The sequence below is a fragment of the Plecotus auritus genome, assembly GCF_963455305.1.
Source record: "Plecotus auritus genome assembly, chromosome: 3".
Lineage (NCBI taxonomy): Eukaryota > Metazoa > Chordata > Mammalia > Chiroptera > Vespertilionidae > Plecotus > Plecotus auritus.
In genome coordinates this window covers 164569193-164586647 of record NC_137772.1, presented here as the reverse complement: position 1 = coordinate 164586647, position 17455 = coordinate 164569193, and the positions used below count along the sequence as shown (strand labels likewise).

General features: G+C 49.8%; 1 protein-coding gene across 1 annotated transcript in view; it reads right to left on the bottom strand.

The window, feature by feature from the left end:
• Positions 1-17455, bottom strand: part of PPM1H (protein phosphatase, Mg2+/Mn2+ dependent 1H) — a 248213-nt gene that overhangs the window by 103894 nt on the left and 126864 nt on the right. The window contains exon 4 of the mRNA XM_080659590.1: positions 16330-16442. Coding sequence (XP_080515716.1) covers positions 16330-16442 — 113 coding nt within the window. The remainder of the gene's footprint in view (positions 1-16329; positions 16443-17455) is intronic.

Below are 17455 nucleotides of genomic sequence, written 5' to 3'. Positions count from 1 at the left end.
AAACCTTCCCATCCTCGGCCTGGTGCAATTGAGGAGGGAGGCTGAGGAGCAATTAGAGAGAGCACCGATAGAGACATGTGTTATTATTTGAAACGTGAGGTTGCTGTTCAAAAGGCTAAACTGTGGTGCTTGGAGCGAAGTGCTTAAAGCTGTCCCAGAACCCTAAAGGAACTTACCCTAATTGCAGTCACGTTCCTTCAGTCACAGATGAAAAAGTTCACACTTTCTCGCGTCTGGCTGGGATCACTCAGCCTTTCATTGCAGTTGTGAGGACGCTTTCATGAGAGGCAGTGTCTTCATTTGGTTTCCAGATGGATAACTCTTGGAAGCCACGAACGCTTTGAAGGACATCTATTTTTGCCTTGAGGTCTCGTGGCGTCGGAGTTCAGATGAACCTCACAGATGAAACCGATCTGAGTGTGATTCATCGATGCCCGCGGTGTTTTCACCAAGGGGAGGCCCCCGCACGTGTGGGGTTTCTGCACTTACACAACTTATGTGTTTATTTGTAGTTAAAACTCCTCACCAGTTTCCGAAGTCTAAGGCATTTAAAAATGATCTACAATGAGTGTTCATTGGAGAATGAAGGTGGGAGAATTCTTGGTGCTAATGAACCCCCAAAGAAACTCAACGTCTTGACCGAATCTGTGTTGGTTCTATCTCGGCCTTGGGACAAAAGCTTGGCCAAAGCTTCCCAGAAATGTCTGAGGTTAGAAATCCTGTTAGTTTAACCATTTCATTTTAGGGATGAAGAAACCAAGACTGAGGGAGGTTAGCGGTCGGGCCAGGCTGAGACCCAGGTCCTCACATTCACCTCGGGGTTCTTTCTTCAATGTAAGCCTCCTCCTGCTCATGGCAGACCATTCCCATAGAAACGCCCATGTTTCCGAGCACAGGGCCTCCCACGATGCCTTCTGCCACCTAGGGCAAAGGCCAGGTTCTTCCCAGTCCTGATTCCCACCTTAGTCCAGCTGCTATCTTTTCTGCCTGCACCGGGCTCCTGCCCCGTGCCCGGGCAGACCACCCTCCCTCTTCTCTCCTTCGTGAAATCCACTAACGCGGAAAATGTTGGACTCGGGTGAATTTCCCTCCAGACAATTACCAGGGACAAAAATAGTGAAATGAGAACAAATGGAAGTGACCCAGAAGGAGCGAGAGTGCACCAGAGAGCTCACTGACTCTGGAGCAGTGCGTTGAGAGGGACCATCAGGGACAGCAAAGTCCCCCGGCTCCTGTCCTATATTGCCGAGAGGGACACATGCACTGGAAATCTAGGGGTGCCCTAAATTAGCGAGAGGCGATTGTGGCTGCAGACGCCAGAGAGAGCCAAACCGCCAACCTGAAGTGAATCTGTCTCAGCCGCCCGGGAACAGCTGTCCTGAACACACAGCCACGGAGGGCTCAGCTTCCAAAGGAACTTGAGCATTTTTACCATAAAAATTTGAACGTAAACCCACATGACCTTGCATGTGAGGGGAACCCCAGTAACACCGACCACACTTTTACTGATCAAATTGGAACTTCCAAGACCTTGTTTTCTTTCTTTTGGCAAATATTCCCAGAGTGGCCACCCCGGGCCAGAAACGGGCCCTGGCAGGGAACCCGAGAGAGCAGTCTCTATGGCATGAGCTCACAGCTTGGGGAAGCAGTGGTCTGTGTGGGAGGTGCTGGGACGCTTCAGCCAGCCGGGCCAGGAGGGGACAATGTGGCCCAAAGGACTGGCAGCGGGGAGCCTCGTGGGAAGCCAGGGAGAGAGCAGCTCGGGCGGAAGCAACGGCACGTGCAGCCACTCCATGCGGGAGCGCAGTTGGCGTGTGTGAAGCCGGACAAAGAAAGGGTCAGTGAGAACGTGAGACGGGCTTGGGGGCTGGAGAGGTGGGCAGAGGGCCTGGCAGGCATCGCGGAGTTCAAACAAAATCAACAGTGAGCTCCGGAGGGCTTAGAGCAGAGGTTCCATCGTTTACAAAGATTATTCCCATTGTGTGTGGACAATGGTCTGTGAGGACAGAGCTGAAGACGGAATGAGCAACTGCTGCTGAAGTTTAGCGGGGGAAGTGCCAGTCCTGACCCAAGGAGACAATGGAGGCCCCAAGAAGTGATGTGTTCCTGATGTCGACTGCAGTCAGAGCCAGCCGGACACGGTTCGGACTGCAGTGGATTGGGACGGTGGGGGAGGCGTGTTTATTAGGTGCCTCTACGTGTTGGGGACCACGAGGGGCCGTTTCCCCACAATTAGCCATGGCCTTCAGATTCCAGGTCCCTGTGCACCCCCCCCATTTAGTGTCACCCCAGACTAAGGGCACCTACTTGCTCAGACCCCTTTAAAGAACGTTATAAAGCCCACCATGGCATCACGGTGTCACGGGCTTTTCAAACAGTCATCCTATTTATAATCAAAGAGCCTAAGCAGAGCTGAGCCTGCTTCTGGGAGCGCTTTGGGGGGGGAGGGGATACAAAGATAAGATTTGATTCCTGCTTCAAATGAGCTCTGGCCTTATTAGGGAGAGATGCTCAATTATGCTGCAGTGTGAAAAGTGAAGCAAGAACGCAGAGAAGGCGTCCCTGAGCCCCTGGCACCCCAAGGGGCACCGGTGGACAGGGAAGACCTCGAGGAAGAAGTGACACAACAGGCAAGTCTTCTAGAAGACACCCCGGGAGCTGCTATCACAAGGCCTGCAGGACAGTGAGTTCCGGGAGGTGTAAGGATGTGGGCTGGCACTGCCAGGGCTTGGGTGCCAGGATCAGAAGTGACCGGAGGTGAAGGCAGAAAGAGGCTGACAAAGAAAGCTAAGGAGCCTGCACTTGATTCTGAAGATGAGAGGTCACCCAGCTTTAAATGGGGGAGGGGGGGTGCCAGCATTTTAGTGACTGAATAGGAGCCAGTGAGATGAGCATGGATCCCTGTAAGGCTCCTGTGTGGAGTCCACAGAAGATGCTGTGGCTGTTGGCAGGCACTGGTGGTAGACATGGTGGGGAAAGGGAGAGGAGAAAGAGCCGTCACCGGAAGTTACCCTAGGTTTCTAGTTTACGGTAATGGGATGCTTGGTGGCACCTTAAACAAAATTGGAACAGGGGGAAAGGGCTCCATTTGGGAGAAGAAAACTCCTTTCGTTTTGGACATTTGAAGCATAAATCGGTTTGCAGAACATCTTATTTATTCAGACTTTCCCTTGCTCAAGGAAGGATTTAAAGGGAGATTACACAAATACACACCAGATACAAAAATACATGTGGAAATTAAAATGAGGGGAGATCAGAAGCAGCAAGGAATTAAGTTAATAATAAAAAAAATGTGTGCTGTATGGCTTGTAACTTTCCTGGAAGCGGCCACAGTGCTCCCCGGCGGGCAGCGCCGAGACAACCACGGACCTTTACTCACTGCAGGGTCCAAGGTGAAGACGCCCCCTGCCCCCAGCCTGGCCGTGCCCTGCCCTGCACGAAGGAGAGAAGCCCTCCGTGTACTTAGCACAGAGGCCGCTGTGCGAGGAAAAGAACCGGTGCCTCAGCAGGACCCGGGCAGTAACACAGCAGCATCTTCCAGAGCTGCTTCTTGTAACCTTCTCCAAGGGAGGCTCGCGGCGTGAGAACGCACTGTGGTAAGTGACAGAGCCAGGACCGGAGCCGGAGAGGCTGTCTCCGGAACAGCGGTCGCCAACCTTTCGGACCTCACGGACCACCCGTGGTCCGCGGAACACCGGTTGGCGACCACCGCTCTAGAATCTGTGCTGTTAACCACTATCTAACCTGCCCAACCACACGTTCTTATCTGCTTTATGTACAGGGCCTTTGTGACAAGATTTTGTTTAAATAAAGGCTCTGAAAAGTAACTAATAGAGTCTAGCCATTTTTTAGACAACCTATGAACACTGAGAACTGGAGCAGCCCATTGGCAAGCGGGACCCTATGTCCTTGAAATACCGGCGAGAACGATGGCGGTGATGTGCCAGGGCCGATTCACAAAGAACGTGACTAAGAGAGGAGAGAAAAAACTATACATGAACTTTGACATAGAAAAGAACGAAAACGCTTGGCTCCAGGCTGCGGGAGGGAGGGAGGGGGAACACGTAGATGAATCTGCAGGAAAATTAATTGCAAGAACCCAGTTTCTGCAGGCGGGCCTGGTGGTGGCCCCTGGTTGGGAACAGTTTCCACTCTGCAGCTTCAAAAGCCTCTCCGCTGCCTTGGATGCCTCTGCCAGAGAAAGGGGGCCGAGAGCTGGGCGGCCACACGGCCTGATGCAGAGGGTCAGGCAGGCTCTGGACCAAGTAGCCTGACTGAGGGCTTCCTGTGCCCCTGAGCTCCCGGGGGAGCATGACCTTGACTTCACAGCCAAGTCTTGCAAGAAAAAGAAAAAACCTTGTTATTTTTCTGTCACATGCCTGGAGGCTTTTAAAGGGATTTGCTAAAAAAGGACTAATTTTTCTGTGCTACTGAGAGACACCCGTTGCTTGCCAAACAATAGGTGAAAAACAAAACAAAACAAAACAAAAACCCTATTAGAGCTGCCTGGCACGCCCCCCAAAGCACCGGAAGTTAACTGTCAGCCCTGTGGAGCCCCACCCCGAGCACCGCGGCCTCTGAGCGTGCTGGCCTGGCTCCAGCGTGCTGTCCACCCCCGCTCGGGTAAGCGTAGAGTTCTGGAGTCCAGAGCTAATATTTGGCAGCGCTATTGGTTAAGGCGGCTCACTCCCCGCTGGCGACCTGGAACAGCTCAGGAATGCTATCTGAGAAGCTCACAGCACGCTTCACATCAGCCCAAAAGCTAGGGCAGCCCTTTTCTAGCCATCTGTACTGTAATGCAAAGTTTATCTACCTTGCATCATAATGTTATTATAAACTAAGCTATATTAAAGTGGCAAACTCTAGTATTAGCAGTAACAGCAACAAATTAATAATCAATACCAATAACTAGCATTTATTAAGTGCTTTCTGTATAGAAGATACTGTCTAAACACTTCACATGCATGCAATCAGCATGTCATGTTCAATGCTTTAACGTGTATTATGTTTTGCTTCTTTATCTTATTATCAGTCTCCTACCCCCCTCCCCCGCCCCGCCCTTGAAATGCAAGCTTCATTTGGACAGGAGTTTTTGTCTCCATTATTTTTTAATTGATTTTAGAGAGAGGAAGGGAGTGAAAGGGAATTCAAACCCAGGATGCTTGGCTTTAAACCCTGTACTTTTAGTCAAAATTTAGTCTTTCTGACTTTCTATTTTAATATAGACAATAGCCAACATGTATTACTATGAGCTTACTATGTACTAGATAAACAAGGTCATTGCCTTATGTGTACTGTCTCATTTAATAGAACAGTTCCCCATAGGAGGCTGTTATTATTTTCATCAGACAGATGAGCACACTGGGTCTTGGGAGATCTTGCCCGAGTCATGCTGTGCAGCTAGAACTCACTCAGGCCGTGTGAGCTCCAAGTGCACTCTCTGGGTCCCCCCCACCCTGAGTCCTGCTTGTCCTCCACCCAGAGAGGCTCACATGCACTTTAGCGAAGGGCCTCCGCAGCCCCTCTCTGAACACTGTGTTTTAGATGTGCACGTCACTTCCTTTGTCACGCTATTCTCTGTAACAACCCACACAAGTCTTGGGTTCACACAAACGATGACTGAGTCAAACAGCAGTGACACCCGTCTGAGGCGCGGAGCTGACCTGGATCACAACCACACTGAGCTGTGACCCAGAAACCCTCCTGCTCAGGAGGGGGTGAGGCCAAGCGCTCCTGAGAGAGGTCTGCACTGAGACCCATTGGGAGGGCCTGGGAAGCGCTTCCATGTGGGTAGTATCAGAGGGGTGAGTCAAGAGCACCTGAGGCGGGGGTGAGACTCCAGAGCAGCGGTTCTCAACCTTCCTAATGCCGCGACCCTTTAACACAGTGCCTCATGCTGTGGTGACCCCCAACCATAAAATTATTTTCGTTGCTACTTCATAACTGTAATTTTGCTACTGTTATGAATCGTAATGTAAATACCTGTGTTTTCTGATGGTCTTAGGCTCTACAGCAGCGGTTTTCAATCTGTGGGTTGCGACCCACAGGTTGAGAACTGCTAGCAGGGTCGCCCAAGACCATCGGAAAACACAGATATTTACGTTACGATTCATAACAGTAGCAAAATTACAGTTATAAAGTAGCAACGAAAATAATTTTATGGTTGGGGGTCACCACAGCATGAGGCACTGTGTTAAAGGGTCGCGGCATTAGGAAGGTTGAGAACCGCTGCTCTGGAGGGTAAAAACATGAAACTGATCCCAATCCCTGTCACCCGTGCCACCCACTGAGGCAGCTGCAGCAGCAGTTGTAGGACTAGAGTTAATGGCAGTACCCAAGATAGCGGCCTATAAAAAGGTTCCTCTTTGCCTTAAGCAAGGCCTGTCCATTGTTTTGTGTGTCTCAGTGGTCGGCAAACTGCGGCTCACAAGCTACATGTGGCTCGCGAGCCGCGGTTTGCCACTCTGTTGACTAATGAGTTTGCCAACCACTGACCTAGACTCTTGATTCCAATAATTACAGGCTGTTGTTGTTCCTTGTGATTAAGCCCCTATCCCAGTGGTCGGCAAACTTATTTGTCAACAGAGCCGCAGTTTGCCGACCACTGGTCTAGGCTAACACACCTTAGAAGTGCCAGAGTAATCCTCTTTTTCAGGCCCTTTGGAGACATAACTACATTCAAGGGAGCACATACTCTTGTTAAAACCAGTCATAGATATTCTCTCCCCCACTTTCTCCCACCTTCATGTAATCTTCCTTACACTCCCTCCTTCATTCCAAACATATAAAAGAAACGGCAAGGCAGTCCTCCAGAGCCCCTGCTCAGTCTAGTGAGGTCTTACTTCCAGGTCTTACTTCTGTTTTCCGATGGTCTTGGGCGACCCTGCTAGCGGTTCTCAACCTGTGGGTCGCAACCCACAGATTGAGAACCGCTGCTGTAGAGCCTAAGACCATCAGAAAACACAGGTATTTACATTACGATTCCAAACAGTGTCCTCTGTTTGACTCAAACGCTTTCCACAGGTGTGGACATTCTTGTGTGGACAATGACCACACTTCCCAGCAGTCATCCTTGTTTCTCAGGATGCACCTGAACTCCAGCCAAGGGGCAGCCTGTCGGCGTGATGTGTGCCTCGCCTGGCCGGGCCAGGAAACCTTCCTGAGCTCCCTCCATGCTCTTGTTCCCGCCAGCTAACTGGATGGAGATCCCTCAGAGACCTTGGGAGCCAGGGGTTAAAGGTGGCAGACGCCCCTCAGCCTAGGTCCCCCACATGCCTGCGAGAGACAAAGCCATCGCTTCTCTGGGCCAGTGAATTTGGGGTCTACTGTTTCCACACTTAGCCTACCTGAGATGCGACTGTAGAGCGGAAACACTTGCACCTTTCCTCATACAACTGTGAGGTCCTTTGACTCATAAAAAAAAAAAAAAAAATACACACACACACCAGCCACAATATTTTTAAGAATATCCTAAAGTCATAAAAATGGTGCTTCATGGGGACCTTAAACAACCAGATGATTTAGAATATTCTTATTAGGTGGTAATACGGTTAATGCCTAAGTGTTTTCCCTGAGAACCCATTCTACCCCACAGCAGCACACTGCGTCTCCGGACAGCTCCCACCGAGCACCGATAGACCTCAATGAGCATGTACTGAGCACAATGACAATACAGCAGTTAACCAGTTCTGGGCGTGGCCCTGGCCCTGGCCCTGTGCCAAGAGCTTCCCACCACCTGCCCGTTTAATCTTCACCTGGGGCGTGGGTACTTCCGTCCTCTCCATTCACAGATGGCAGTACTGAGGCACTGCAAGCACGGCACTGACCCTCGGTCACACACAACTAAAAGCCTCAGAGCCGAGGTCAACTCGGGCAGTGCGAGTCCCTGCTCTTGGCCACTACTCTGTCCTCCTGCGGCTGTCAGCTCTGTACCAGCCTCATGGAGAGGAAGCCTCGCCTCTCCAAGTCTGTAAAAACCCAAAGACCGCTTTTCTATTAACACGTTATTTTGTCACGCGGCTGGAAAAACACTCCTTGGTTTGGGTTTTCGTCATCCCTTCCAACATGGTTCCAAACCTCTTCACCATTCCGGTCTCTGTGGAGGCCCCTGCTCATTCACGCGCATGCTGGACTGTGTTGCCCAGAGAGGGACTCCGCGTGTAAAATCAGATTAATGACAGTATTTCCCCGGAAAGGTTGGTGTGAAGATTAATTAGGTTATTCACACACAGCCCTAGACATTAGAAACGGCACTTGAGACAAAGGAAGCCGGGCCAAAAACGTTAGCTATTATTGGCCTCATCTTCAAAGGCGGTAGCCTAGGATTACAGTGGGTCTGGTGTCTGCATCACATCACTGGTCAGACAGACTTGACTGTCCACTTATAGTTTTTAAAAATGGGAGCCATTGGGAAGTTTAGTCTTCCCTATCCTGATAGTGTTTATTTTTGTTGTTTTCCTTTTCAACGGATATTGCACTTCACTTTGACTATGGTTAACTTCTCCTGATTGAGTTCAGCCCACCTTCCCAGGCACTAAAGGCCTTTGTTTGGTTTTTCTCTCTCTTTTCTTGTTTGCTCGATCCCTCCACAAACCCCAGCTCCCCAACTCCCCCTGCCCCTGACAGCCTGCTCTCTATTTATAAGACTTTCTCTATTTTGCTTGTTAGTTCATTAGATTCCACCTAGGAGTAAAATCATATGGTGTTTTTCTTTCTCTGACTGGCTTATTTCACTTAGCATAATGCTCTCTAGGTCTGCCCCTGCTGTCACAAAGGGTAAAAGTTTTCAATCCTGTTCATTCGCCTTACTTGGTTTCACACAGGCAGCAAATCAGAGGACCAGGACCTGAAAATCTTGGTGTGGCCAAGAGTGCCCCAAAGACAAAGCTGTGGTGTTCTCTGCTAGAAAGATCCCCCCTGACACCTACTCACTGTTTCACCTGGTCTCGGCCCCCAAGTCACTCTCCTGACCACAGTTACCTCGTGCCCGCATTCATAAGGGCAAACATTCCATTTCTACAAACTCCATGAGCCTCCCCAGCCCCGTCCCTTAGCCTCTAGGAATAAAGGGAAGTTGTTAGAAGTGCAACTTGGTTGGGATGGGGAACCACAGCCAAAACTCCACGGTGTCAGGGGCCCAACCACGGGAGACCACAGGCCCACAGAGTCATGCCTGCCCCGTTTCCAACAAGGCAATCCTCACTGGGCATGGGCTGGGCTGGGGGCTTCAGAACTACCCAGCCGTCAGCGGGAGCCTGAGCTAAGGAGTGGGTCATGCAAGAAATCCTTACCATTTTTTGAGGACGAGGACCTATGTTCCAGAGTATCAAGCTGGCAGAAAGGAATCGCAGCCGGCTGACAGGTGCAGGCGGCCCGACCTCAGGGAGCAGTGTCAGAGGCTTTAGGGGAAACGCTGCCCCCTCTAGGCTCCCCTGCATGCGGGGACTGGGGGAGGGGGGGAGTGCCTGACAGCCTCCAGAGTGAGCCACGTTAGCCTCGGGCCAGGAACAGCTGCAACTTTTAAACCCCGAGGCCTTACGGCTCCTTGGTGGCCCTCTCAGATGCCCGGGGTAGACCTGAGAGCAGCTATTCTTCTTCCTTAGGTCAGCATCACCAGAAGGGCTTACTAAAAGATTGCCATCCCCGCCCCCTGGGTTTCTGATTTAGTGGATCTGGGGCAGAGGCCTAGAATTTACTTTTCTAACAAGTTCCCAGTTGCTACTGTTACTGGTTTAGGGGCCACTGACTCAGGGCAAGGGGTGTCAGGGAAAGGTTCGGAAAAAAAACAAAAACCACCCCCCAGGGTGAGGACAGGGAGGAAGTCCAGAGGGAAAGGGCCTCTTGGGTGCCCTCCACGTAGACAGCGAGTGGCTGGACAGGAAAAGCAGACTGTTTTGCACTGGCGCGTGGTCTCGATGTCTTTGCGTGTTTTAGTGACCAAATGGTGGTAATTTTCTCTCTTCTAATCCCTCTGCAGGTATGGGCATGGCTAAGGGATAATGTACATACATGCTGAAAAGATGGGAGTCATGCAGAAAAAAGGCAGAAACAGAGTAGAGAATGGGGGTTAACTTTGGTTTCTTTCCATGCTATTTCTCAGATACTTGTCAAAAAAAGTGAGAGGTGTGCTGAACTCACGGTCGTCCCTGGAAGAAGATCAATTATATCTCTGAACCCGGGGGAAGGCTCCTGTCAAAGCAGCAGCGCACTGGCAGGTGTGGAGCGATGAACCACTTATGAGCAATCAGCCCTTCAGGAAAGTTCTGTTCTGGCCATTTATGCCCATGCACATGAGGAGGAAGGAACCGCTCTTTACATTCACGCGGGTGTGAGGCAGCTAACATCGTGTTTCATCGTCTTACCACTGGGAAGGGGAGAAACCCGGAAGAGAAGACAGCACAGAGGTTTAACGGGTTCTGAGCCTAGAAACGTCTCATTTAACCCCCAGCTCCTATCTGCGGGAACATTTGGACTTGCCAGAGGAATTCACCTCTGAATGAACAGGGAGCTTTAACTTAATTCTGGGGAATTAAAAACGAGGGAAAGAGGAATGAGTGAAACCCACGCTGGCTGGACTTGGGGCTTTGTTTGAAGGACCCTCTGTGGATGCCTGTTCGCTCCTGGGATCCAGGGCTGCTGCACGAACACATTCGACCTCCCCGCCCTTTTCCTGGGAGGACCTTCAGGAACGTGAAGATGGCCCTGAACTCCCAGAGCCTGGGACGCATTTTGAAAAAGTCAAGATGCTTGCGGCCGAAGAAATGGTAAACACCACAAAATGGGGATCTGGATGTGTGCCAGGAGTCATGTAAAGGACCGTCGTCTACAAGCACCTGAGAACGCTTATGCAAGAGCCAAAAAGACGCTTCTTATGTTCATTTCAACGGGTTACCACCAAAACGAAAACACAGCATTTAAAACGGTCTCATCAAACGTTGGGACCTTTGGATGGGGATGGCAGCCCTCACTTTGGGAAAATATAATTTCCTGTATCATCCCTGAATGAATTGGGCCACTCAAAGCTTAAAATAGTTTCCAGTGCAACCATCCACTCACTACACTGCGTAAGCCACTTTAAGTGAAATCAAAGCCACTGGGCGTAAGGTATGCCGTTATTTTACACACAAACAGGAAGGAAAATGTTCACTAGAAACTTGATTTTAGAGATGTTCAATGTTCAAATATGAAAAACAAAAGAGGAAGACCCCATGTCTTGGCATGGATGGGTACTCCACGGCACGGGCGCTGACTGAGAACTTGGGGTGCTGAGAAGGGGCGCTCTGATGTCCAGCCCCGGGAGGGATGGTAGCCCTGCTCCTTCGCAGCCGAGGGACATGGGCAAACACTTCACCTTGGTGAGCCGCAATCTGTATCCAATATTAATGTTGCCTGCTTCTCACTACATTGCTGGGAGAATTAAACATGATTCTGTTACAGTTCTTACCATGTGCCCAACACTTATTAGATGTCTTATTCCTGCTGTTACTATGAATCTGGCAAGACCAAGATCCTGAGTTTAACAAATATTAGATGGCTTCTTGAACGTGAATGAGTTCCCCTAGTCTCAGTTGCTAAACCTTGAGACACTGATTGATGGAAATAATGCCTAACGACTTTGCCGCCTCAGTGCCGTGGCTCTAGAAACAAAATGAAATTATTGTCTAAAATGGAGTCAAAACATCTTCTTAAACGGAAGAATCACTGGAGCCCCAAGAGTGGATGACTGGAACACAATGGGTGACAGTTTGCATACTGCTTTGCATGACATTTGCATGCCACCAGTTCCTTTGTGCTGGAAGTGGAAATCCGCCCACCATCTGGTTCTTTCCTGGGTCCTTAGGGTCCCCAAGGTGCAGAGTTGGCTGCCTCTGCATGGGAAAAATGAAGCAATTGGTGTGCACTAAGCAGTTAGGGCATGTGCCTCCAGGGCTGGTTATCTCAGCTGCGGGGAGAAGGGCAAGTCCGTCCCAGGCTGTGGACCAGTCCCCCGGCACCACCGTGGACCATCCTACCCTGAGGGTGGTCGCTGATGCGAACACCAGTAACCCACAAACATTGCCAGGCTTCACCTCAACACAACCCCCAGCACGAAGGCACCTGCTGGTACATCAGATGAGCCACAGCTAAGTGGCTTAGAAAACAGTTCCTGACCACCGGTACCTTCCGTATCAAACCAGTGCACAGCTCTTTTCCTGAGTGTGCATTATCACGGGGTAGCGGACCTAGGACAAAGGTTTGCTTTCACTCTCAAAGCTGTCAGGATTTACGGTAAACATGCAGCAGCCAGTATCTGGCAATAAGGAACAAAAACCAGCGCTTCGTTCATGAGAACCCTGTTGCAGAATCCTGTCAGCTCTACTCATTTGTTTATATGGAGCCCTCAATTCAGGGCTACTTGTCCTTAAGTGATAACTGACCTACGTTTACAGAGGCCCAAAGTTACGAGACTGCTGTTCCTTGGGATTAACTGAGTATCTTCGTGAACTCAAATACCTGTAACGTAGTATTGGTATGTAAACTGGACAATGATTCCATATAAGAGGATATGAAATATCTATTGTTCATACAAGAGCTGAAAATAGCACCGTAATGAGTAAGTGTCCTCTGAGTTACCCTTTGGGTGGTGCATACAAAGGCCAACTCACAGTTCTCCAAGGCTCCCACATGACATGTGACCCGCAAGTGAACAGCAAACCCAACCAGCCATAAAACCCCAAATTCATATCCGGATACTGGGGCCAGGAGACGATAAATACAATTAAGCTTATTAGGTTTTAGAGATGCTATTTTGCCATAGGGTAATTTTTTCTTTGGGTGCTTTACAGCTTTAATAAGGATAAAATTACTGGAAATAACATGTAAAAGAGAATGCTTTTGCACACCCTTAGAAACATGGGAGCCTCATTTACACTAAAATTTCAAAAAGTGACTCTAAGAAAGTTAAAATAACCAAAAGAACCACCTTGAGAGACCACTTTACTGTCCAAAAGTGTCACTTCTCATAGGATAATCATGAGAATGCCAGAAATTTTAGAGATGTAGTACAATGCCTACCACATTTTTTATAGATGAGGAAGTCAAGATCTGATTTAGAAATTGGCACTTGTTTAAAGAATGGCAAGAGTCCAGAAGATGAACACTCAGGACTGGCAGGTGCTGGACTGGGGATGAGGATCAGAGGCCTGGCTGGTGGGGGCTCAGTTAAAGAGCTTAGAGCTTTGAAGAAAACCACGTTCCAAAAGGAGAAAAAGGTGTTAAGGAGAAGCGGCGTCTCTAAAAAGAATAACCAAACATAAGGATATTCTGGGGCAGAGTTGAGTGACCTTCTGGGTCTGGGGTCACCTGGGATGAGGGGCGGGCCTGTCCCCAGGAAGCAGGGCCCTGCACCACCTCAGGCCCTGAAAGGGCTAGGAAAGCAAACTCATTTCAAAGGACACGGAACCAGACATATGACAGAAGGTGCCTATGAATCACCGATTCAGTGCTACTCAGAACAGGAGGGCATCACCTCTTTATCTGCTCATCTGTCTCCCAAAAAGCTCAAGATCCGGACAGAACAAGAGGCCCAGAAGCTGGGTCCTCAGTGTGTGTCTTACAGGCCCCTGAAGACGGAGAGTTCCTGTCTTTTAGGGAAAAGGAGCGGCGGACGTGCTGGTTTTCCTCTGCCGCCCCCACCCCGGGGATGCAGTCTTGGCCTGTGCCTGTGCCTCTGCCTGTGTCCTGGCTCACTGGCCTCTATGACCTGCATTCCCTGGGCCCCTTGTCACCTGTGCTCATCCAATGGGAAGCCTGGCAAGGGATGGGGGATGGGAAGAGAGACGGCAGAGTATTTCTTCCCATTCTCTCCTACAGCCCCTGCCCAGGGCTCTCACCATTGGCCCCAGCCCCCTGGCTCTGCGGTAGCATTTGCTCCCTGGTCTCTGCAGGCCTGGCAGGAGGGGGGTATGCGTGGGGGGATAAATGCCTTCTTGGGCCTCCTCACTCCTGGCTGGCTCCCTTTCATTTTTTCATTCCATGGACCCTGACTCTAAATTGGAGTCTCTCTTTTGCCAGGACCCTGAAGCGACACCAGGGAATGGAGACTGTGGGATAAACATGGCAGCATGTACAAAATTTTATGTTGAAACTGAGATACCTTACAGAGTAGAATGGAAATTCACATCCACTTTAAACGTAAACAGACCTTCAGAAACATCCACTTCGAACCCCAAATACTGCTGCCCTGGCAGTTCACTCTCCTTTGGCCTCCAAGATCTTTAGCGGAAAAACTGGGAATGGATGCTCTCCTAGGGGGAATGGAGCCTCCCTCAGACTCCACCTGCATTATAAGTGGAAGTACAATCAGGAGTCACACAACGGCATTTCATTTCGGTCAACGACCGCACACAGATGTGAGGTGGTCTATAAGCTCATACTGTACAGCCTTGTGTGTAGTAGTCTATACCATCAGGTGTGTGCTGGTACACTCTGACATGTTCACACAACAACGAAGCCATCCAACAACACATTTCTCAGAATGTCTTCCTGTTGTGAAGCAATGCATGACTATAAAGTTAAGGAGAATTCCCTGGTTGCCTGAGGGAGCTGGTCTTCCAGGCCACAGAGCAGCAGCCACAACCTGATGGAGACAGGGGAGGGGTGGGGGAGGGAGAGGAGGAAAATGCCTCAAGCAGAGCACACAGGTAGGAGAGGAGGGACAGGAATGGGAGCATCCTAAGATCTTGGCCTGTGTAGGAAGTCGCTCCTCTGAGAACAATGTGGTTAGAGTCCAGAATAAAGAGTCAGTTCTTAGCAAAAGTCCTGCTGTAAGGCCAACATCCTTTGTTACTAAATGGGCAGAGAAGTATGCAGTAAATATTAGAACACTTTTCACAGTCTATAATTTAAAAATTCTCCACACCTAAAATGAGGACACGTTGGTTATCTACATATATAAAAGCCTAAGCGACCCGTCAACTATTCAACTGTTCGACCGGTAGCTATGATGCGCACTGACCACCAGGGGGCAGATGCTCCAACGGGTAGGTTAGCTTGCTGCTGATTGGGACTGGGCGAGATGGGCTGGACACGCCCTGGAGCCCTCCTGCAGTCCCTCCCTGGCCCCAAGCATGCACTGGTGGGGTCCCTCGGCCTGGCCTGTGCCATCTCACAATCTGAGACCCCTCTGGGGATGTCTGAAGGCCAGGCCAAGGGACCCCCACCGTTGCACAAATCCATGCACCAGGCCTCTAGTCCTATCTAATAAATAGGGAATATGCTAATTGACCCTCATGCCATCACAAAGATGGCGGCACCCACAGCCAATAAGGAGGGAATATGCTAATTGCTGCCACACCCTCAAAGATGGCAGCGCCCACAGCCAATAAGGAGGAAATATGCTAATTGACTGCCATGCCCTCATAGATGGAGGCGCCCACAGCCACAAGATGGCGGTGCCCAGTCCTCTCAGTACCACCAGGGCACCTGCCTCTGGAGTCCCCCAGTCCCCTCAGCTCCCCAGCCACCCAGGGCCAGCCCGAGGTGTAAGCAAGCCTTGGATGTCGGCTGCCCAGCCGCCCAGGGCCGTCCAAGGCTCAGGTAACCAGGGCTGGCTGAGGCTTGCGCTGCCAGCAGTGGCAGCAGCAGAGGTGTGATGGGGCATCGCCTTCCTCTGATCACTGGGTTGCCTCCCACCCCTGAGGGCTCCCAGACTGTGAAAGGGGGCAGGCTGGGCTGAGGGATGGCCCCTCCAGTGCATTAATTTTCATGCACCGGGTCTCTAGTTTAAAATAAAAGTGAAACACAAGTTGATCTTATGCCTCATAATGCTGGATAGATAATCGTTAACCATAACCCCCTGGACTTTCAGTAGAACCTGGAAGAGAGGAGAAGGCAGCCGCTAAGGGCATGTGCATAAAAGGAAAAACTGCTGGGCTTCTGGGAGGGGACAGTCACTAAGCAGAAGTGGAACCAGCTGGGCAGTCCTCCCGTGTCCCCTCCAAACACCCACTTCATTCAATTCCTTTCCTCCCTCCTCGTCACTCTCATATATGATGCCTCTGCTAAGCTTTTATTAAAAACCAGGTTCTGAAGTCAAAATCCATGTGGATTACTACCCGTTTGCGTTAAGGTATATATGTGAACTGCTACTATGGACAAGATGCCTTTGCCTTTCAGTACCAGCCTGATGATTCTTCTTAAATGCATTTGTATTCAGATGGAGAAGACTTCTCTTTATCAATGCCTAATTCCAAGTGGAATTATCTCTTTTCTCATCATTTTTTTTTTCAAAGACAAAAATTACCAAAAGGCAATAGACACCAGGAAGAACCAGGAGGTTAGTTTGCTTACCTGCTGTCCCCAGCATTTGCCACATACAGCTTCCCAAGGAGGCAAATGACAATGAGGGCTGTGCAGCCACCAGATATGTTATATGAACTCCTCTCTCGTTCTATCTGCAGGTCCTGGGGAAGAAAACGAAGTTAGTGTTGGATTGCACAGGAACATGTATCAAAGGCTTTCCTAGCATCGCTCCCTAAGGTCTGAATGTGCTTCAAAGAGACAAGAGAATCCTCAGTACTTGCTTTTCGGTCCCCTAATGAGCATTTCTGGAGAGGACACCGGCATGAAACTGTGGCCTGCCAGACCATCTGCGGACCAGAGGCATGAAGCAGGGGGTGGCAAACAGACACAACCAGGCAAAAATGAGAAGAATAAAACTGTAGTAAATAAATAACATAGCTTATGGAAAATGTAGGCTTTGTATGGGCTGTCTGAGCTGCCATGTGGAAAATACAACAGAAAGGCTGACGAGGCCATGTACTTGGTCCTGGCCAATGATTTTAACCCCAAAGTCTCCAATCAATAGTTTCTTTTACAGCTAGGGGAGAGAGGTGACGTGAAGGACAGTGCCCTCTGTTCCCTGCAGACAGGAGTCAACCTCCTGTCTTACTGATCAAAGATATGAAAGCTCCTGTATTCGAATCTGACTTCCTCTTCCCACTGATTCACAACAGTGACGCACATGCACAGTAACAGTCAACTTTCATCCTCAATGTCAGCGAGTGCGTGAAGCACTTTACATATAGGGTCTCATCTCATCCTCATGACCAGAGTAGTCACCTCACTGTCCAGATGCAGAGGAATGGGGTAACCTGCCCCTATTTACCTGGCTGGAGTCTGGATTCCAATTCAATTCTCTTCCTCCAAAGCCTATGTTATTACTTGCCACCTAAGGAGGCGTCCCCAAGAAAATTAAAAATAGACCAACACTTCTTTTGACAGATGTGCATCATGCTCAAGACAGAGCTTTGTGAAATTCTATTGACAGAAGTAAGGGTGCCGTTACTTCAGAAAATGGGCGTTTAGTTAGGAAAAGAAACTGAATGCTAGCTAAAATAGCCCAGTAGCAATCTGCTGGTGGGGCAGAGGGAGGGAGAATGCGGTTGAATGGTACGTCGAGAAGAGGAAGAAATGG